The 18,214-nt window shown below is 40.1% G+C and overlaps 1 protein-coding gene across 3 annotated transcripts; it reads right to left on the reverse strand.

The window, feature by feature from the left end:
• Positions 1-504: 504 nt before the first annotated feature.
• On the reverse strand, positions 505-16,340 carry gigyf2 (GRB10 interacting GYF protein 2). Of its 3 annotated transcripts, none has more exons than XM_014032350.1 (29): positions 16,285-16,340; positions 14,565-14,618; positions 14,213-14,384; positions 13,984-14,079; positions 13,658-13,766; positions 12,278-12,383; positions 12,112-12,152; positions 11,980-12,015; positions 11,705-11,806; positions 11,125-11,336; positions 10,866-11,013; positions 9,812-10,060; positions 9,558-9,730; positions 9,311-9,467; positions 9,054-9,220; positions 7,765-7,859; positions 6,441-6,569; positions 6,185-6,315; positions 6,005-6,105; positions 5,791-5,931; positions 5,547-5,705; positions 3,683-3,922; positions 3,481-3,603; positions 3,022-3,255; positions 2,722-2,939; positions 2,432-2,583; positions 2,160-2,350; positions 1,316-1,463; positions 505-1,208 (listed from the first exon to the last, which is right to left on the reverse strand). In XM_014032350.1, the coding sequence occupies exons 2-29, from the start codon at positions 14,600-14,602 to the stop codon at positions 1,141-1,143; spliced, it is 3,936 nt and encodes a 1,311-aa protein (XP_013887804.1). In that variant the 5' UTR covers positions 14,603-14,618; positions 16,285-16,340; the 3' UTR covers positions 505-1,140. The 3 variants fall into 3 exon arrangements, with proteins under 3 accessions (XP_013887804.1, XP_013887802.1, XP_013887801.1); XM_014032348.1 differs by having other exon boundaries at positions 2,722-2,921; positions 11,660-11,806; XM_014032347.1 differs by having other exon boundaries at positions 11,660-11,806.
• Between the last annotated feature and the right edge of the window lie 1,874 nt (positions 16,341-18,214).

The raw sequence follows: 18,214 nt of genomic DNA on the forward strand, positions 1-18,214 counted from the left end.
AACACGTTATCTTGTGGAAAATCAAGACCAGTTTAGTTGAACTAAATCTCTACAGATAAGAGGATCAGAACAGAGCAGCAGTTTTTCTTTTTTTTTTTGTTAAGTTAGAACAATGCAACACATGCTGGTAAAGACAAAAAAGAGAATTGGTGGTTTTCATTTCCTCTTTGACACTTTTTTTAAAAAAACAATCACTGGCCTGACGTAGATAAACATCACAACAGCCGTGACACTTGTCTCGCCGTTTTACTTCCTAAAACGTCACCTGGCTGCGTTTCTGTGGCTGTCGAATAGGGTGGAAAATATCAGTGTCAGCAGAATTCACTGCAACTTAGAAAATCACCTATTTTGTAACCAGGTGGGATTAAAATGCTTAGTTTACAAATAGCAGCATTAAGATTAATTGATCATACATTTCCAGCTGTGTAAAACATGGCTTCCTGTGGTGCGGTGGGATCCATAAAACCTGCATTTCACTGCTTGTGAAGAGTTCAGAGACAGATGTGAACAGCCCACACATCAGACTGTTTTATTTCAGACTGCAATAAAAAAGTAGGACTCCAGCAGATCAGTTTCATATATTATATTACAGATGCAGAATTGAAAGTTTATTCTTTAAACAGCCTAGTATTTTACAAGAAATAGATAACTAGTTGGAACTTTTGAACATGTCCTTAAAACAGGACATAAGTGGGCACGAATCCTTGGGCTCTAGTTTGCCGTCATTATCCACGAACAACCAGCTGAGAAAAGAGAGGGAGGGAGGAGGCAAAGGAGGAAGAGGAGGGTTTTCAATAAATAAAACAAAAACAATGGATGTTATTTCTCTACCTTGCCTTCATACTACCCCACCCTTATATCCACACTTATTAAATAAAAATAATCCACAAACTGAGGCCGAATTTGAGATCCATTGGAAGTGTTTCCAGATGGTGACAATCCAAAACCTCTGGAGACTCTTCTATTSAAGGTTTTAATTAGTTTGCTCCAGGATGGCCCTGACTCAGAGGTTGAGGTTTTAGATGTTCATTTGTTGGAAACTGAACAGAGGTGAAACTTGAGGGAACGGTAAAGGAGAACGTAAAACAGCTGCTGCTCAAACTGGATACAGTCAGTGGGAGGCGCTCGGCTGCAGTCCCTTTAAAAGTCCTCCAGAGTCTCGATTTCTCCCATATTCAACCTCTCAGACGACGCGTTCACAGAAAACCCTGAAATAAGATTGAGGATGAAAAAAGGTCCAATTAGCATGAGATGAAAAACACAACCATGTTGTTTTTTTAATTAAAAAAAAAGGTAGATGAATATTTGCTCTCACCTAAAAGGCTGGGGTCTGCTCGCACCATCTTCTGCTTCTTTTTCTTCTTCCCTGAGGTGACCGTCTCAAATCGCTGCTGCTGCTGCTGGCTGCTCAGGTGGTTCGACTGATAGATCGTTGAAGGTCCTGTTCCTCCCCACACTGAGTCCTTGGGGTAAAATAAAGAAATATACAAATTAAGATTTAATAAAAGTTAAACAGTAAGGAAAAATATAAACTTAAAACAAACATGGGGGAAATGTAACACATATTTTTATTAATGGTGTCCRGAAACAGACACCAGTATTATAACAGGTACTGATGAAAAAAGTATTTTTGCATTAAAAAAAAGGACCAGCTCTGCTGCTCAGGCTTCAGTTGGCCTGGCCTGACTCTACCGCTGCCTCGATGTGGGCGGGGTCATAATATTAAACACGTGAATCTTGCTCCYTTTTATTTGCAACACAACAATAATGAACTACAGCAAACCTGTTAGAAACATATCGAAGACTGTCCCGGACCATCCAGCAGCTGATGCTTAAGACGAGAGGCAAGACGACAGAGGACGGTAAGCTAATGGTGGCTAATGGTAATGTTAGCGAGGAGGGTGTTACACTGTTTATGCATCTGCACACTATTAAGCCACTGAGGGTCCGGTGGCACCTGTGTATGGCAGCCTCGCCTCTGTCAGTGCGCCCCAGGGCAGCTGTGGCTACAATTGTAGTTTGCCATCATCAGTGTGTGAACGTGTGTGTTCATGGGTGAATGTCTGTAGTGTGAAGCACTTTGAGTGTCCTGGATGGATAGAAAGGTGCTATATAAGTACAGTCCATTGACCATTTGAGGGGTTCAGACCCTGTTTTACCTGCTGCTGCTTGGCGAGCTGCTGATTCGACGGTGCCTGCTTCTGTTGGTTAGCGTTCTGTTTGGCACGACGTTCTAAGAACTGCTTGGCAAAGTCCTTGGATTCAGGAGTGTCTCCCAAGTAGGCCCTGATGTAGTCATGCACCTCATATGGAGAGTCCACTTCCTTCAAGAAGGATGCAAACGTAGGAACTGGCAGAACCAAAACCAGAACATTCAGAATTAAAGTTTAAAGAAAAGCGCCATCCCTAGCTGTCAGTGACTAATATTTACCATCCAGATTGTTGGCCGTGTTGAGTGTGTGCAGCGTTTGCTCACACCACTGCATGAAGGTGTCCTGCTGGCTCTTACTGACGCCTTGGAACAACTTTAGCAGCTTCTCCTCCTCTTCTACCTTCTTGCTGCTTCGCCCACTCAAAGAGTTACTTTATGTGCACAAAGGGGAAGACAAAAGCACTTACTAAGATCTGTGGATTACTCACATCCTTCACATGATAAGTCATGCTTTTCATCAGAGGCTGTGACGAAGATGATATTTTATTATAACGTCCCTAAATAAATACCTGAGGTTGGCGTTGCCCTTATTGTTCTTCTGAGAGTTGCCTTTTTTGTTCTGGGGAGGCTGCTGTTGGACTGCCTCCTTCACGGCCTCGTCCCAGAAGCCCATGTTTGAGTTGTGGGCGTCGCCCCAGATGCTGCTGGGATCTGAGCCCCAGTTGGTGCTGGTGTTAACGGACCCCCATACAGAGTTACTGAGTGACGTCTGGGAAGAGAGGCGACTCCGTAAACAAAAAGCTAAACATAAACCCACAAGCAGCCACCCAGTTTGACACATTCAGGTGCTGTTGTAGTGAGGTACGTACAGTTCTGTTCTGAGGGCGGGTCTGTTGGGTGGCGATAGGGTGCTGATGCTGCGGCTGCTCCTTCCGCTGCTTCATCTGCTGGGCTTCTTCCCTCTGAATCTCCAGTAAAGACTTGGTCATGGCTGGTTGTTTGGCCATGTTGCCCCAACCTGACAGCTTGGCCTGGGACTGCTGAGCTTGCTGCAGGGCTACCTGCTGCTGCTGCTTCAGGAGCTCCTGCTGCTGGCGTCTCTGCTGCCAGGACAAGGAAAAGCATAAATGTGCAAACATGTTTTTTGATAGCAAGGGGGAAAAAAAACTGACAGAGAAAGCAACATAATCAGCCACGTCACAGATCATCTTACCACTAATATTTACTTTGTACTTTGGAAATATTCTTTGTATCAAACGAAACATTCTGAGCAAACGAAGGTTATAACGTAACCAAACAAGCTGAGGTGAAGGCTGCTCTGTTCTCACCTCCTCCCGTGTCTGTCGCTCCCTCTCCTCCTCTAGTTTCTGGATCTCTGCCAGCGACAGAGCATTCTGACCTGGGTTTGTAGTGTTGATTGATTGCTGCCCCCATTTAGAAGAAGATGGAAGCTGTGAAAAACAGCAACAATGATCATCATTGAAGTGCATTTGATGTGTTTGTGATGTGTGGTCAGCCTGCAGCTCGTACCTTTATTTGTGCGAGCTGCTGCTGCTGCTGCTGCAGCCGTCTGAGGGCCTCCTGTTGCTGCTGCCTCTGTCTCTGCAGCTCCTGTTGTCTCTGGGCCTCCTGCTCCCTTCTTCGCTGCTCCTCCTGTTGCTGTGCGAGAGCAGCCGCCGCAGCTGCTGCTGCCGCCTCTTCCTCCACCCGTTTCTCCTCCTCGCGCCTCCTTAATGCTTCTAGTTCTTCTAGCTTTCTACGCTCCTCCTCCTGATAAAGATAGATTTTATTTTTTTATTTATAAAGTTTATTCATTTAAAACAAAACATAAATTTAATACACACAAAAAAATACAAATCATAAATTAAAGGAGACCTAACAGGGGGGTCCTAGAACAAGTTAGGATCCATCTGTGGGCTATACAAAACATGTTTATTTGATTTAATTCACAAAATTAATCTCAGATAATGAAATTTCACCATTTCAGTTCTGCCTGTTCAACTTTCTTCAGAACCTGCTGCTTTGCATAAGTTGCTATGGAAAACCCGTCCCAACCTTTTGTTTACATTAGCTCCGCCCCCCGCCAGAGTTTACTTTTAGTTTCTTTTCAGTAGATAGTACTATTTTTCCAAAGTAGTTCACGGTGAAATTATTTACACCAACTTTCTTTAATATTGATAGAACATTGCCATAAAAATAAAATTAAATAAAAATAAAATTAATCCACACATCTCTGTTCTAAAACAGAAGTAGGGTTGGGCAATATTGGCAGAAAAAAAGAAAACTCGATTGATTATGGTATTTAGCCGGTAACGATTAATTTGATGATTAATGCCCTSGAGTCCCTGGACACGACCAARTTAGTGGGAAAGATTTGCTRTTCATAAAAATTTGTTCCAAAGTGTGTCAAAATAACAGACTTCAGGCTATACATCAAATWTTAAATTGTGTTGATAGATAAATTACATAACTATTTTTTTATGTTCATATTTTAAGCGGAGAGGAGCACCAAGCGGACTCTGCCTTGTGGCATTAATTATATTAATCATCAAGTGCCAAAAAATAATCGATTAATGTTTTTCTGACGATTAATTGCACACGATACAATTATGCCCAACCATAAACAGCAGAACCGTCCTGTGAGGAAGTGGGCGGAGTCTCTGCTTGGGTTACCAGGAGACGAGCTGGGCTCAGGTTGGGGTGGGCTGGAGTGAGACTTGTAACATCACAAGTCTCACTCCAGTAGTGGTGTTTGAAAACAGGTCATTTCAAGACACAGAAAAATACATTTACTTATAGTAAAAATACCTCTGAGTGCATTTTTTTGGTGCTTGGACTGTTTTTAGAAGCAGTACAGACCCAAATGTAAGTAAAAAAAACTGAAAAAAGTGCATTTTGCATATTTGGTCCCCTTTAAATGAGAGGTAGCAGAAGAAGAAAAATCTTATGATTTCTGCCCCTTTATCTCAAAGAAATAAATTCAATCAAAAATAATCTTCATTTTACAAAAACGTACACAAAATAAAAGAAAAACAAAGAAGGTTTAATTCCTTCTTGAGCAACAATTCGTACATTATAACCATACATATTTCTCCAACAAATTAACCTTTATTATTCTCTTAAATTTACACATTTATCTGGCATTTTTAATGTCATCCTCCAGATTATTCGATAATTTAATTCCCTGGACTGAAGTACTCTGTTCCCTCAAACTGACTCTAGCTTTAGATTAGACAAAGATTTCTATCTTTCAGATTGTAACAACTCTCTCTTTTAACAAAATGTAATTGGATGTTTGAAGATAATGAGTTTTTATGAGCCCGATACAAAAGTTTTAAATTAAATCAGTGAAACATTCTGAACTCTTTTTAAAATCACATCTGTCTGAGCTTACCTGTTTACGAAGGAACTCTTCTCGTTTCTTTTTCTCCTCCTCTTCCCTCCGCCTTTCTTCTAATTTTCGGAGAGCTTCCTCCTGCGCCAGCCTCTCCTCTTCTTCTTTTTGTCTACGTTGCGCCTCCTCTAGTTCCCTTTGCCGCCTCAAAGCCTCCTCCTGAACATTTCAAACACTGGGTCAGTCAAACTGGTAACTCAAAGGCTTTGAGCGATTCGAGCAGATACCGGTAAAACAGCTCGACCTGTTTTTGTCGCGCCAACTCCTCCTCTTCCAGCCGCTTCCGCTCCTCCTCCTGTCGAGCCCTGAGAGCCTCCTCCAGGCGTTTTCGCTCCTCTTCCTCCCGTTTTGCTCTCATTTCCGCCTCCCGCCTCTCCAGCTCCAACTATCAAATGAGCACAGGGTTATTATTACCCACAGACACAGGAAGTGCCCGGCTGCACGGGTTGTTTGCTCACCTTTGCAGACTTTGCCTTCTCAAACTGCTGCATCTGCTCGATCGTTGGAGCTTGTGCCACCGAGTCTATCGGCAAGTCCCAGACACTGCTGCCATCCCATGCTGAGGGGACAGAAAACATTAGGCACGACAACACAGAGCCCCTCCGGCATCCCGCAGTCAGAACAAGATGCAAACTCACTGCTTGTGGCGGCTTGTTGGAGGTTCGGTGTGCAGCAAGCCTGAGAGGACGGGTTCTGCATTTCCCACACAGAACCAGAGTCTGGTACCGACAGGGATCGAGTGACAGGAGGTAGAAGGCTATCTGAAGCACTGCAGCGACACACAAGTAAAAAAAATAAACGAAAATACTTCAAACGCTGCAAGAAATGATTAAAAATCAAAAACTTATGTGAACAGAAGGAGTACACGTTTTGTAAGGATTTAATATTTTCCACCTTATCTTCAGAGCCTGGTATTGCTGTAGAAGGTGGTTTATCTGCTGTTGCTGCTGCTGCTGCTGCTGAAGAGGAGCGGAGTTGAGAACTAAAGCTTTCTGCTGGGCCATAGCCTGGGCATATTGCTGCCTGTGACAAGGAGATAATAYAAAACGTTAGACGACAAACAGGAAYCAAGAAAGTCCCTCAGCTGATTATTTCCATAAAATAAAGAGGTGCATTTTTTATATTTATCTTTGTTTCAACAAGTGGGTTAACTTCAGTTATGCATTAAAAGGTTTCTCAGCTGAAGGAGCAGATTTAAAGACAACAGAAGTACAAAGCATCTGTTTGGAGCGTTTTCAGCCGAGTTGTTTTCTGTGACTATTTTCATTTTCAGAACTAGAAAATACTGATGAAAATATGCACTGAGCACATTTTAACAGTGATCACAGCATTACACAACATTACTACACTAATCATAACAGTCTACAGCAAAGTAAGAGTAAATAGAGCTGTTGTAAAGCTATTTAGTCTAGAGGTTCTCAAAATGGGGTCCCTGGACCCCCAGGGGTCCGTGAGAGGTATCTRGGGGTCCTCAAAATTTTTTACTTAAATGTTAATTTGGTTTTTATTTTTAAAAATGCATGGAGAACAATGAACTAATAAAAATAAACATAATAAACTTAAAAACATATATTCCCATGGCATTTAAGGGTTGAAATGACAAATTATCTTTTAAAACAGCATGGGGTTTATGAGGGGGTCCCTGGAATTGTTTTTGCCCTTGTAAGGGGTCCCCAGACCCAAATGACTTGAGAACTTCTAGTCAACGTGCTTAAATTTGACTGATGTGAAAAATAAACAGCCTTTATATTTTAGTTAATGGAAACTTAGAAAAGTAAATGAGCATGAGAGTTTATCTGGCCCCCAGTTGTAATTTGATGCAAGTCAAGTAAAATTCATAAATAAACTGGTAATGCCTATTTTACTGACTTGGATTACTGTAATTTAAAACTATTTWAAAAAGTCKAAACATATATATTTTTATTTTGAATTATCCAATATATAAAGTAAATTACATGCCATGTTCTTATATTTAAAAACTGCAAATGAGCCATTTTTTTGAAAATGCAAATCACAGCGTGCAGTTAGGTTACTTCCATATATACATGAGCAATACACTTTTCAAACACCAAAACATACTTGAGAAAGATACTTCAGAGAGTACAGTTTATTATTTGAAACAATAAAATAATAAATAAATAAAGTGCCTGGCTCTAGAGGGAACTGTGTTGTTTATTATTGTTTGTTTGGGAATGTGTTGGTTGTGACGCTGGTGTACCTGAGGAGGTATTGATATTGGAGCTGCTGCAACTGAAAAAGGTTGAGGGCCGTGAGCTCCTGCTGCCTCTTCAACCTTTCTTGGTCACCATCCGACTGCAACAGAGAGGAGGGTAAAGTCAGAACAAGCCACGGCTCCAGAAAAATGCAGAGCTTAAATAATAATAATAATAAAACCTGACAAATTCATATTTTAGCCTCTTTCTCCTTCCAAGTCTTTCTGAGCAAAAGGGCTATTTAAAGAAATAAAATCTAAATCTAAATCAGTTTGACACAGAGCTAATTTAGGCATTAATGATACATTTTTATCTTTTCAAAAATCTGCATCTCAATAAACGAGCAACTAAAAAGACATCAAGCTGAATGAATTTCTCAGAAAGCCWATCATCATCTGGTCTACAGCACCATCTACAGGTCACTGCGTGGTACTGCAGCTGGAGTTACCGTCAACTTTATCTTACAACTGTTTTGTTTTTGTAACACTGGAAATGTAAATCACAGTACAGTTTGCATTTGTTGCCTCATTTGTCATCTGGTGACATTAAACCATTAAGTGCATATATTTACAGTATCAAAAAAAAAAATCACATGACTACATGTATAAATATTAGATGCTACATGAGTGTTTTCTCAAAATACGGTGTCTACAAACTCTTAACTAGACTACACTCAGTGCCAGACTTTAATTCAGGGGTGTCCAAACATTTATAGTCAGAAGGATGTGAGGGCCTAACATATATTTTTTACCTGCTCAACAATAAACTAAGCATTGAATACTTTAATTAAACAAATAAAGTAGTCAGATTTATTGCTGGAAATGGATGCATAAATTAAWCTAGATCCAGAACTTTAAAAGTGTTTCTCAAGTTTCCCTTATTGAAAGAAATTTTCTAGGTTTCAATTGGGGGGGAAAAAACAATTTAGTCAATTCTGATCAATAAAAAAAAAATCAGGATTTAGATCCCTCTTTTGTTGAAAATGCCTGCTGTATTCAGACAAATTTAATAAATTAATTAAAAGCAGATTGGAATGCATCAAAATCAGCTTTTGACTAGAAGTCACCAGATACATGCGGCAAAAGGTAAGAGTCTGGTTAAAGATTAACTGATATTATTGCCATTGCTTTCTCTTGTAAGATTTTACTTAGTGATAAATTTGCCCTAATAATAAATAGAAAGATTCCATCTACATCAAACACCTGTGGCCAGGGACGACGACACAAATTTGTAAACAAATGAGTATAACTCTTGAACTGAAGTCAGGGGCCACTGCTTTAATTCCAAACCTTACTTGTAGAGGTGGWGGTGCAGGGCCTGGAGTAAATGGCACCCTCCCCCAAATCTTCATCATCTCCCCCAGAGGTTGAAACACTTCATCGCATCCTCTTTTGACCAACAAAGACATGGTGAAGTAACCAGCCTGAAACCACTCCGACATCTCCTGATTACTGAATGGACCTGAAGGAGCCAAAATTGGAGGTTAAAATGAGAAAATGATTGAACGTGAAGTCTAAAGTTTAAGCCTATAAAACGTTTGAATATGCWCACCCTGTATCTCCCCCTGTGGATCTTTGTAAAACCATTTAAGAGCTGCTTCYTGGGTTAGAGGCAGGCCTGCGGGCTTTGGCTTTTCTGTAGTCTTTGCTGACAGCCTGTCGTCGTCCACAACGCTGTCTTGTAGATATGCCACCATCTTTTCTGCCTCCTGGTATGAGAGGACCCCAGTTAACTSTACAGACTTTCAGCTGGTGAGTGCAACTCAAGTGCTGGTGTGAAATAAACCTTGAAAACTTACTTGCTCAAAGTGTTTCAGTCCCTCGTCTTCATCGGTGTCGTGTGGCACAGTGGCAGGCCTGCGTATAGGAGCCATTATGCTGGATGTGAAGGGTGAGGGATTGCTCATGGCCACAGGGACTTCCACGGGCTTCTGCTGTGCTAGATGAACAGATGACGATGGAGCAGACACCTCTGAATGAAATGATTAATAAAACAAGTTAGGTTTGGTGAAACAAGTAACTTTAACGCTAAAGCTGAAGAAAGAAGTCTCACCTGGTAGMGTGGTGGAAACGTGGGTCAGAGGGAGAGACTCCAAAAGGCTAGCGGACATGGGGACACGCGTGGGGGCTTTGCACGGCTTGGGTGGTAGCTCCCGTGGCTGCTGTTCCACCGGTCTCTCACACTCTTCTGTTCTGTGGGGATGGCTGGGGGCTAAACTTTGTGGAGGGGGCTGGCATTCCAGGACTGCTGAAGAAACAGGTGGAACCACAGCTGGAGTCTCTTCTGATGCTCTGGAAAACTCTGAAACAGAAAACCGGTTTAAAAAAAAAAGAAAGATCACTATCAATTATAATTCATGCTATAAAATCACCGTCTTTCTTTGCTGCTGATGATTTGAACGGTTTGTTTCTCTAACAAAACATCACTAAGTTACTCATAACATGACAATATTACACTCAAAAATCAACTGTACACATTACGCCACATGTARAATCACTCAGATGCTTACAACTCTAATGCTGTCGCCCCAGAATAAAACTAACTTAAAGTGTGTTTTTTAATTCACCTTTACCAAAGCTCCAGCAAACATTTACTTGCACTTGGACTAATTTTAGAGAGGAAAACTCAATAAAATACCACAAAGGAGATAAAAGAAAAGTGTCTTTTTTTAAAGGGGTTTGCTCATTTCAACACAAAGCGCTCAAGCAGTAAAAACACTGCATAATAATTTAACGAGTATTATTTCATGTTGCCCTGTCTGTCTAATCTAACATCTGGGGAGAAGAAAATTTGTTTCCTTGCTTGACACCGCAAAATAAAGCGGAAAAAGAATCCATCTACAAACTCAAGTTTTACACAAACACAATGATAAGCTGCAGTGAGTCTCTGAGGACTCTGCAAAAGACTCCAATGACAACAACATTTAAAGCATCCAATAATGTAACAAAGAAGCGGCCATTAGGGTCTTTTTTTTTCCTGTATGGACAAGTTTGAAGAATATCTGACTCCCAGTGATGACAGGTGTCACTTTAGTATTGTTGATTGTATTGAGTACAGAGTACACAAACACGAAGGAAATAAAACTAAATTAATCAAAACTACTGACCTTTTCTGTCAGCTTCTCTTTTGGCCTCTCTATCGGTCTCTTTGGTCTGTCTGGGCGATGTGTCCAGCTCCTCCAGGCCCTCCTCGCACTCCTCCAAGGGTTTGAAATCAAGCTCTGCTTCTTCTGGAATTGGCTCCTTTGATGCTTTCTGAAAGACACAGCACAAAAAGTGTGTTCTGAGAAGTCTGGCTGTTGRTCATAATCAACAGAGTGAGCGAGACCTTAATTGTAATTTTTATCTGTGCTTAAACTCCGTTACCTTTAGAGAGAGAAAAGCTCCTGAGGAGTCAAACGTGCCCGCCTCCTCGTCTGCATCCTCCAGGCACCACTCTGGTAAGCTGTCCCTCTCGTCGTCCAGACTGCCGCTGCCTGATCTCTGCCTCCTGTAGCCGCGCTCGTCTTCTCTTGCGTCGAACGGGAAACGTCGACGTTGGTCTGGGTGTTCCCGCCACCCTGCTGACCGAGGCCCGTCTAGATAAAGATTGGCACAAAAATCCCAAAATTGTTAATCAAATCTGATAACTGCTCAATTTACAACCTGACCAAAAATAAACAAAGAAAATCCGCTCCGTCCAGCTGCCTACACATCAGCCCACAGGAGCCGAAGATACAAGAAACCCTCTCAGGTTTCATGTATGAGCCCCACTTGTTGGCAACTCTCACCAGAGCTTATGTAAAACGCTTTAAACCCAAAAGAGCAGGAACAAGTTGCAACATGGATGCACATTTTACTCAAATGTGGATCATTTCAGAAAACACCAACGATAAATGTGTACGTGGTGAGGTTTCTGCACCTGGGCTCGGTAAACACCACCGGTCACTGCCCTCATCATCCTCACCGTTCTGCTCATCGCGAGAAGTACGCCAGTTCTCACTCTCTGACCGCGTGAAGTCGTGCTTCCTGGGCAGCCCTGTCCCGCCGTCCTCATACGTGCCTCGAACTGCAAAAACCCCAGGTAGGTGAGGATGTTATTAGGATCACCACACAATGTATACTGAACTATCTAATTTAAGTAGTGAGTAATACAAAAACAATGACATCATCGCCTCAATTACTACTAATTAGGAAACCAGAAACTCAAGTGTGGCACATCTTCAAAAAAAGCTAACTTACTGTGATTTATCTGAAAATGTCCCGGAGCAGGATCCACTGTAATGATAAGAGAGCAACAAGTGAGTGGATTTTTAAAAAAAGCACAATTTGTCAAGTACTGATTATTTGAGCAACACCAACTGTGACACCAACCTGGATCTTTCCGAACCGGCTTTTCAAATCGCCTGTCTACCCTGATGAGGGAAAATAAAACAAAAGAAAACACGTTAAGCAATGACTGAAACACACAACGTAAAATCTGCACTTGTTTGGGTTACTCAACATCCTAATTTCTTTTTTTTTTTTTTAATTCCAGTACCTTTCTTCCCAGCTTTGAGAGCGGTGCATTTCTCTCCCTCCACGACCAAAACCTTCCACATCATCAAAACTTCTTTGGTAAAATCCTCCGTCGCCTCTTCCCCGTCCTGACATCAAAAGGTGACACAGACTGAACAAATCAACACGTATGAATTTACCTGGTTGGACAGTTAATTTAGTGTGAAACTAAATAGTTAAAACATGTCCTCCTGGACCATTAGAATGATTGTGGAATTTTTATTTGTTTACATTTTCTTTACCGATGCACAAACATACTGAATGGAAAAACCATTATCTTTCCCCAACATCTGCTGAGTCCTAACACTGTCCTGTCCTTTTCCTTGTGTACACAGAGGACAATAAAACAGCCTGGGTAGCTTTTAAGTTCAACTGTTCTCTGCAAGACAGACAATATCTTTCAGCACAAACCATCTATGTCAGAGTTGATCAAAATATTTTGTGCATTACACTTAAAATTAACCTTTCACTATAACCAGCATGCATTATAAATAAATCTAAGGCAACAGTTTATGTCTCGTCTGCAGCAGAAAGAGGAGACAACTTGTCTTTCACCCCCTGAGCTTCACTTTGTCTCCATTTTCAAATTAACACAGTCCAAACTATAGCTTGTTGCTTTTACTTTCACTCTCTTTTAGTAGTAGAGTGAAGACTAGTATTAAGTTTGAAGTGTTGACACCTTCTTCCAAAACCCTAGCTAAAAAACCTGAGGTTGCAGTTCTGATAGCGTTTTTAATTTGAATGAATCAAACCAAGGTTTATATCCAAAACAGACACAACGGGAGGAACATGCAGCCTTGCAAACAGAGGGGGAGAATGTAAAGACTGCATTGTGATCTCTAGAATTAAAGACATAAAGACAGTTCTTCCTAGTTTCTGCACCACTGCCTGTGTTGAGTGAACAGTTRAGGACAATTTGTCTGAAAGGAGTTCAAACCTTTTTTCACACTGATTTTAAATGTGTGAGGATTTATGAAAATGTTAACCAACATTATTCTGAAATTAAAGCCCCATCAATTGTTAGACAAAAAGAGTTTTGGGGAAAAAGGTTTATAACTTTAGAGTCACTCAATTACAAGTTTTAGCAGCTGAGGTTTGAGTACACAAGTGAGCACTAAACCCTGTTACACCCCCGGTCTCAAACTGTGGGAGAAATGGTGGGCTGCTCAAAGGCATCCCAACCATCTGCAGTTGTTGGAGCCACTCTGAAGCCACGAGCATAAAACTGTTTAAACAAACGCCAACTGAAAAACCCGAAAAACCCGTGATTTTGACTCCACAGCTTCAGTTCGCTCTTACAACCACTCGGAACAAGTGCAGTGAAATATGACCCTTACGTGTGTGATCTCAGTTGGATTCTTACCTCTACCTCTTGATGTACTTCGGCCTCTTGGTGCCCCAACTATTGGTCCGCCTCCTCGCCCTGTCAGCCGAAGTACAGCTGTGCTGTTTACAGACATGGAAAAGTTTCTCTGCAGACACAAACAGGGGGAGGGAGGGGAGGAGAGAGAGAAATCAAATAGGGCAAACATTAAGCTGGCAGCTCTGTTCCTTGCTCCTAATCTTTATTAGGAAACCTTGGAACAGTCTTGGACATTAAAAAAACTACAACTTAAAGAATCAGTCTGACAAGAATTATTATTTTTTTTTTTTTCCAATAAAATGACTTAATATAAAAAGTGCCCCAACCTGCTCCTCCTCTGTAAAAGACACAAGTGCCAGAGGTGGTAAGGGTTCCTCTTGCAGTATGGACAGGAACTCCTTATCATGTAAGTCTATAGGGATCTGGAGGAGAGAAATATGTTTAATTTTAATTAAAACTTTTAAAATGACTGCGACAAAAAAACAACAACACCTCATTCTGAAACTAAATTATGTCAACTAAAAGCAACAATGTAAGGATTGAGAACCGACTCACCTTGTTATCCTTTACATAAAGTGCTAACATTTCTTCTCTCCCGTAGCGATAGTCTGCAAGTTTATACTTTGGCAATGCTGGCGAGAGGGGTGGAGAGGCAATGGCATTGCTACTTCCACCAACTCCAGCACCACCACCACCACCACCACCACCTCCAGACAGAGCACGGAGCCTGCAGAGACAGAAGCCATTTTTAAGCTAAACGAAGTGAGAAACAAGAGATGACAACCAAAGCTGGGGAGGCAGGTGACAAGTCTGAACAGGCTGGAAAACTTGCATTAAGCTCAAACTGAAAATGTGTCTCAGAACGTATTCTCCCACACCGATCATTCAATCATACTAGTATATTTACCATTCTGGTCCAAAGTTAAGAGTCTGGGTTTCGGCCATTTTTTTTCCTGGAGTTCTACAAACAAGCCAAAGAAAGAAAGAAAAGAAAGCAGGGTTAGCATCACATTTTACTAGCTTGCATAATTAAATAGTAATTAATGTAATCGGTTTCGATGAAGAAACTTATTATCTCTGCAGGGTATTTATATGTTAGTAATGCAACTTATTAGCTTAACTTCTTCAAAACAACCCGAGTATCTTTAATGGAAAAAAAAAGGGAAACGTTTTGATGTCCAACCTAGCTGATCGCTCAGTGCCTGAGAAATATGGGTGTGCCTTTCAAACTAACAGAACGGCTTAAGTAACATTTTTCTCTTTATTATAATGCATGAACGGATTTCTTTTATTATTCGAAAACAGAAAAAATAGGTTTGTGTCACTTGGTTTTATGTATTTCAGCCTCTTAAAACACACGGCCCATCCCACCGGCACTCAAACCGTATAAGATTTCAATAGGCTAAAAGCTATTTTAGGAAGTCTCCCAGACTGCAGTTCATGTCAGACACCTGTAATTGACAAAAGAGGTGTCCTTAGGTAAATAAGCTAAAATAATAATAATAACAAAAACAAATCCTTACAAAAAAAATCTTGGATTCACAGATGTCCCTGTTAACTTTTTATTACGTAAAAATGCCACAAAAAGCTACAGGACTGTGTAAGTTCTCACTTTGAGCAATAAATTCAGCAATTTTTGGGGACAAACTACAGGAAGTATCTTGTGTGGTTGGCTTATTTTCCACTGTTTACTGAAAACAAAACATCTGAGTTTGCATGATGACTTGCTGAAAATGGCCCAATCAGTCCAGAACATGAACAAACATGGTAAATGTAACAAATTCACTCTTTAAATTAGGAGATAAAGTGACTCCTTTGTAGCAGAGTTTTTATGGTTGTTGTGTAAAGCGATGAGTCAGTGCTTTATAACGTGGATATCAGATACAATTTAACAAATCCTACAGCATTTTTGCTAGACATTAGGCTGAAGCTGACCTTAAACAGACGGTACCGAATATCTGTGAAGTGATCACTCAAAAAGGTTAAGCAGAAATCACTTGCCAACACTGCGGTGGCACAAAATAAATAAAAAAAGGGCGAGCTAACCAAATTAATAATATAAACGATTCACCGAGGATACTTTATCTGATGTAATGAATAGTAAAAATAAATAAAAACTGACTGTAGTGTATAGACGGGGTGAAAAGAGGCACTGGAGTTGTAGTTAAAAGTAACCCCATTAGCTACACGCTGTTGCAACACGACACCCATATGAGCTAGCGCCCCAGCTAGCAATAAGCGTTTTATTCCAAAATAAGAAATACTTATAGAAGTCACATTTGGACATTTCAGTGGCTTTATATTAAAACCATGTGTTTCATGTAACAATTGTTCCGACATAAGCGAGTTTATATGATTAACATTTATACCTAGCAGGCTAACGGATTAGCTAAGAGCTACACGCGGCCTTCCCGAGCAGCCTGGATCCACAGCAACTGTCACCGCACTTGGCGCAACCCAATCGGTACACGGACTCACCGGAGTCCGGTGCTGCGAGGCCAAGTCAACATGGTTGGTTTTAACAACTCTTATCAACCACCGATTGTGAGAAAATGCCCGTGTCTTATGGCACTTTACTCAAATGTAGATATTTTCCTGGTTAGTGTATGAAACTTTAGCTGTCTTACCTCGACTAGTTGTGACAGCTCGGGGTTTGTATGCGTGTTGTTGAGTGGCTCTCTCTATTCGTTTTTCCACAAGATGGCTGAGTTTAGGTCACATGACATCACTTATAAACCCGTATGCAGGAGACACGATTTGCTGACTTGTACACAGGCTACTGATGATTTAATGTATTTATGACTTTCAACACAGTGCACAGTGTTGACATACAGATATCCATAAAGAAAATATTACTCTGACTTCACATAAACTAAACTAAACTAAAATAAAATAAAATAAAATACAAGTTTGGATAAATCATTAACTTGCCTTCTGTAGCATATAGATTTTTTTTTATTCTGTTTTAAAATTTGATTTTTTTTGCATTTAATGACAAAGAAACTGAAAACAAAAATAGAGGCAGGATAGTGTTTTTAATGTTGCTTTGTAAATAGAATAAAAGCTTTAAACATTAAATTAAAAACATTATCTCAATGCCTAATTTGGTGTTACTCATTTAAGACTACTTGAAATAAAAAGATGACACATGTTCAGGGCTGATATTTTCAGGAGATGTAACTATTATTGTATTATTGTGTTTTATATATTTTATTATAATTATAATTATTATAATTGTTTAGTATTATTGTTTTCGTGTTTCTCTTTATTATTATTGTGTGAATGCCGTTGTGTGAATGTGTGCAGGAAACAGAAAATGTAGTACTACAAGGAGCTCTTTGTGTGACCACGTTTCAGACTATAAATAACTAAGGTAAAAACAGTTTGGCTGTGCTTCATTTAGGGTGTGGTTTCAATTTTGAAATCTATGCTGCTGTTTTTTCACCTTTTGGACAGGTTGGGCCTGTAAGAGCAGGACACGTTGCAAAGGTAGGTTGGGTGGAAAGGTGGCCGCGGCTAACAATGTAATATAGACATACGTTAACATGAAAGACAATTAGTTAAACTAACAACATAACATGCTAGCAGTTAGCTAACTTGTCTTTGAATACCTAGTTAGTTTCAGGACGGTTTGCGCATAAAAAAATGCAGTGTAATTTGGTCCTTAAACTTTAATTTTCAGAGTTACTCGTCTTCTTGCCTACCTAGATATTATCTTCTGTTRGATACGATGTTTTATGTTCTAATAAAAAGTTTGTTGATGTAAACTTAGTCCTTGACAAACAAAAACAAAGTACAGTACAAAAAATGGTATGAAATATTCTATCGACAGCAGTGGTGGCTGGTCAATAGAGGGCGCTATGGCGCCGCCCCACCACTATTTTTTGGGACAGAAAAAAATATATAAAAACGAAATAACAAAATAAAATGTTTAGCAGAAATATCTATGTACGTTTTAGATGTGTAACATACGTTTTATATAGTTATTAATAAATAAACTTTCATTTTACTCATGAATGTTCTGGGCATGCGCAGTAGGTCACAAGGAGTCTCGGTAGCGGGTCGACGCCATGTTCTGTTAGAGCAGGACGGAGCGAGCGAATAAACAAATGGAGCTAACAACTCAGCTAAGTCTCTTAAACACAACCTATTTGATGAGAACACACGATGGACACGAAGAGCAYCAGACCAAAGAAGAGGGAGAGTTTACACTCCATCGTTTTCCTGGACCTAGATAAACAACAATGCTAAGCTAACCGCTAGTAGCGAGGCTAATGCTGTGTAGCTTTCTGCCTCYTGTTTCAAGCATCAGGATCTGATCCAGCATGGATTAAAACAGGTAAGAGAAAAGCTATAAGAAGTTTGTAGTGCTTATTAATCATAGTATATTATAAATTAATGGTGAACACAAAATAATACAATATTATATTTATGTTTTTGTTTATTTCTTCTTTCTTCTGCCTTTCATTTTATATCTTTTTTTTCTGTTGTGCTTAAAGTTTATGTTTTTAATTAAATAAATACATTTTTAAAACAAAAATTTTAATAGTTTACCTT

This window comes from Austrofundulus limnaeus, unplaced genomic scaffold (assembly GCF_001266775.1).
Source record: "Austrofundulus limnaeus strain Quisiro unplaced genomic scaffold, Austrofundulus_limnaeus-1.0 Scaffold1426, whole genome shotgun sequence".
In the NCBI taxonomy this organism is placed as follows: domain Eukaryota; kingdom Metazoa; phylum Chordata; class Actinopteri; order Cyprinodontiformes; family Rivulidae; genus Austrofundulus; species Austrofundulus limnaeus.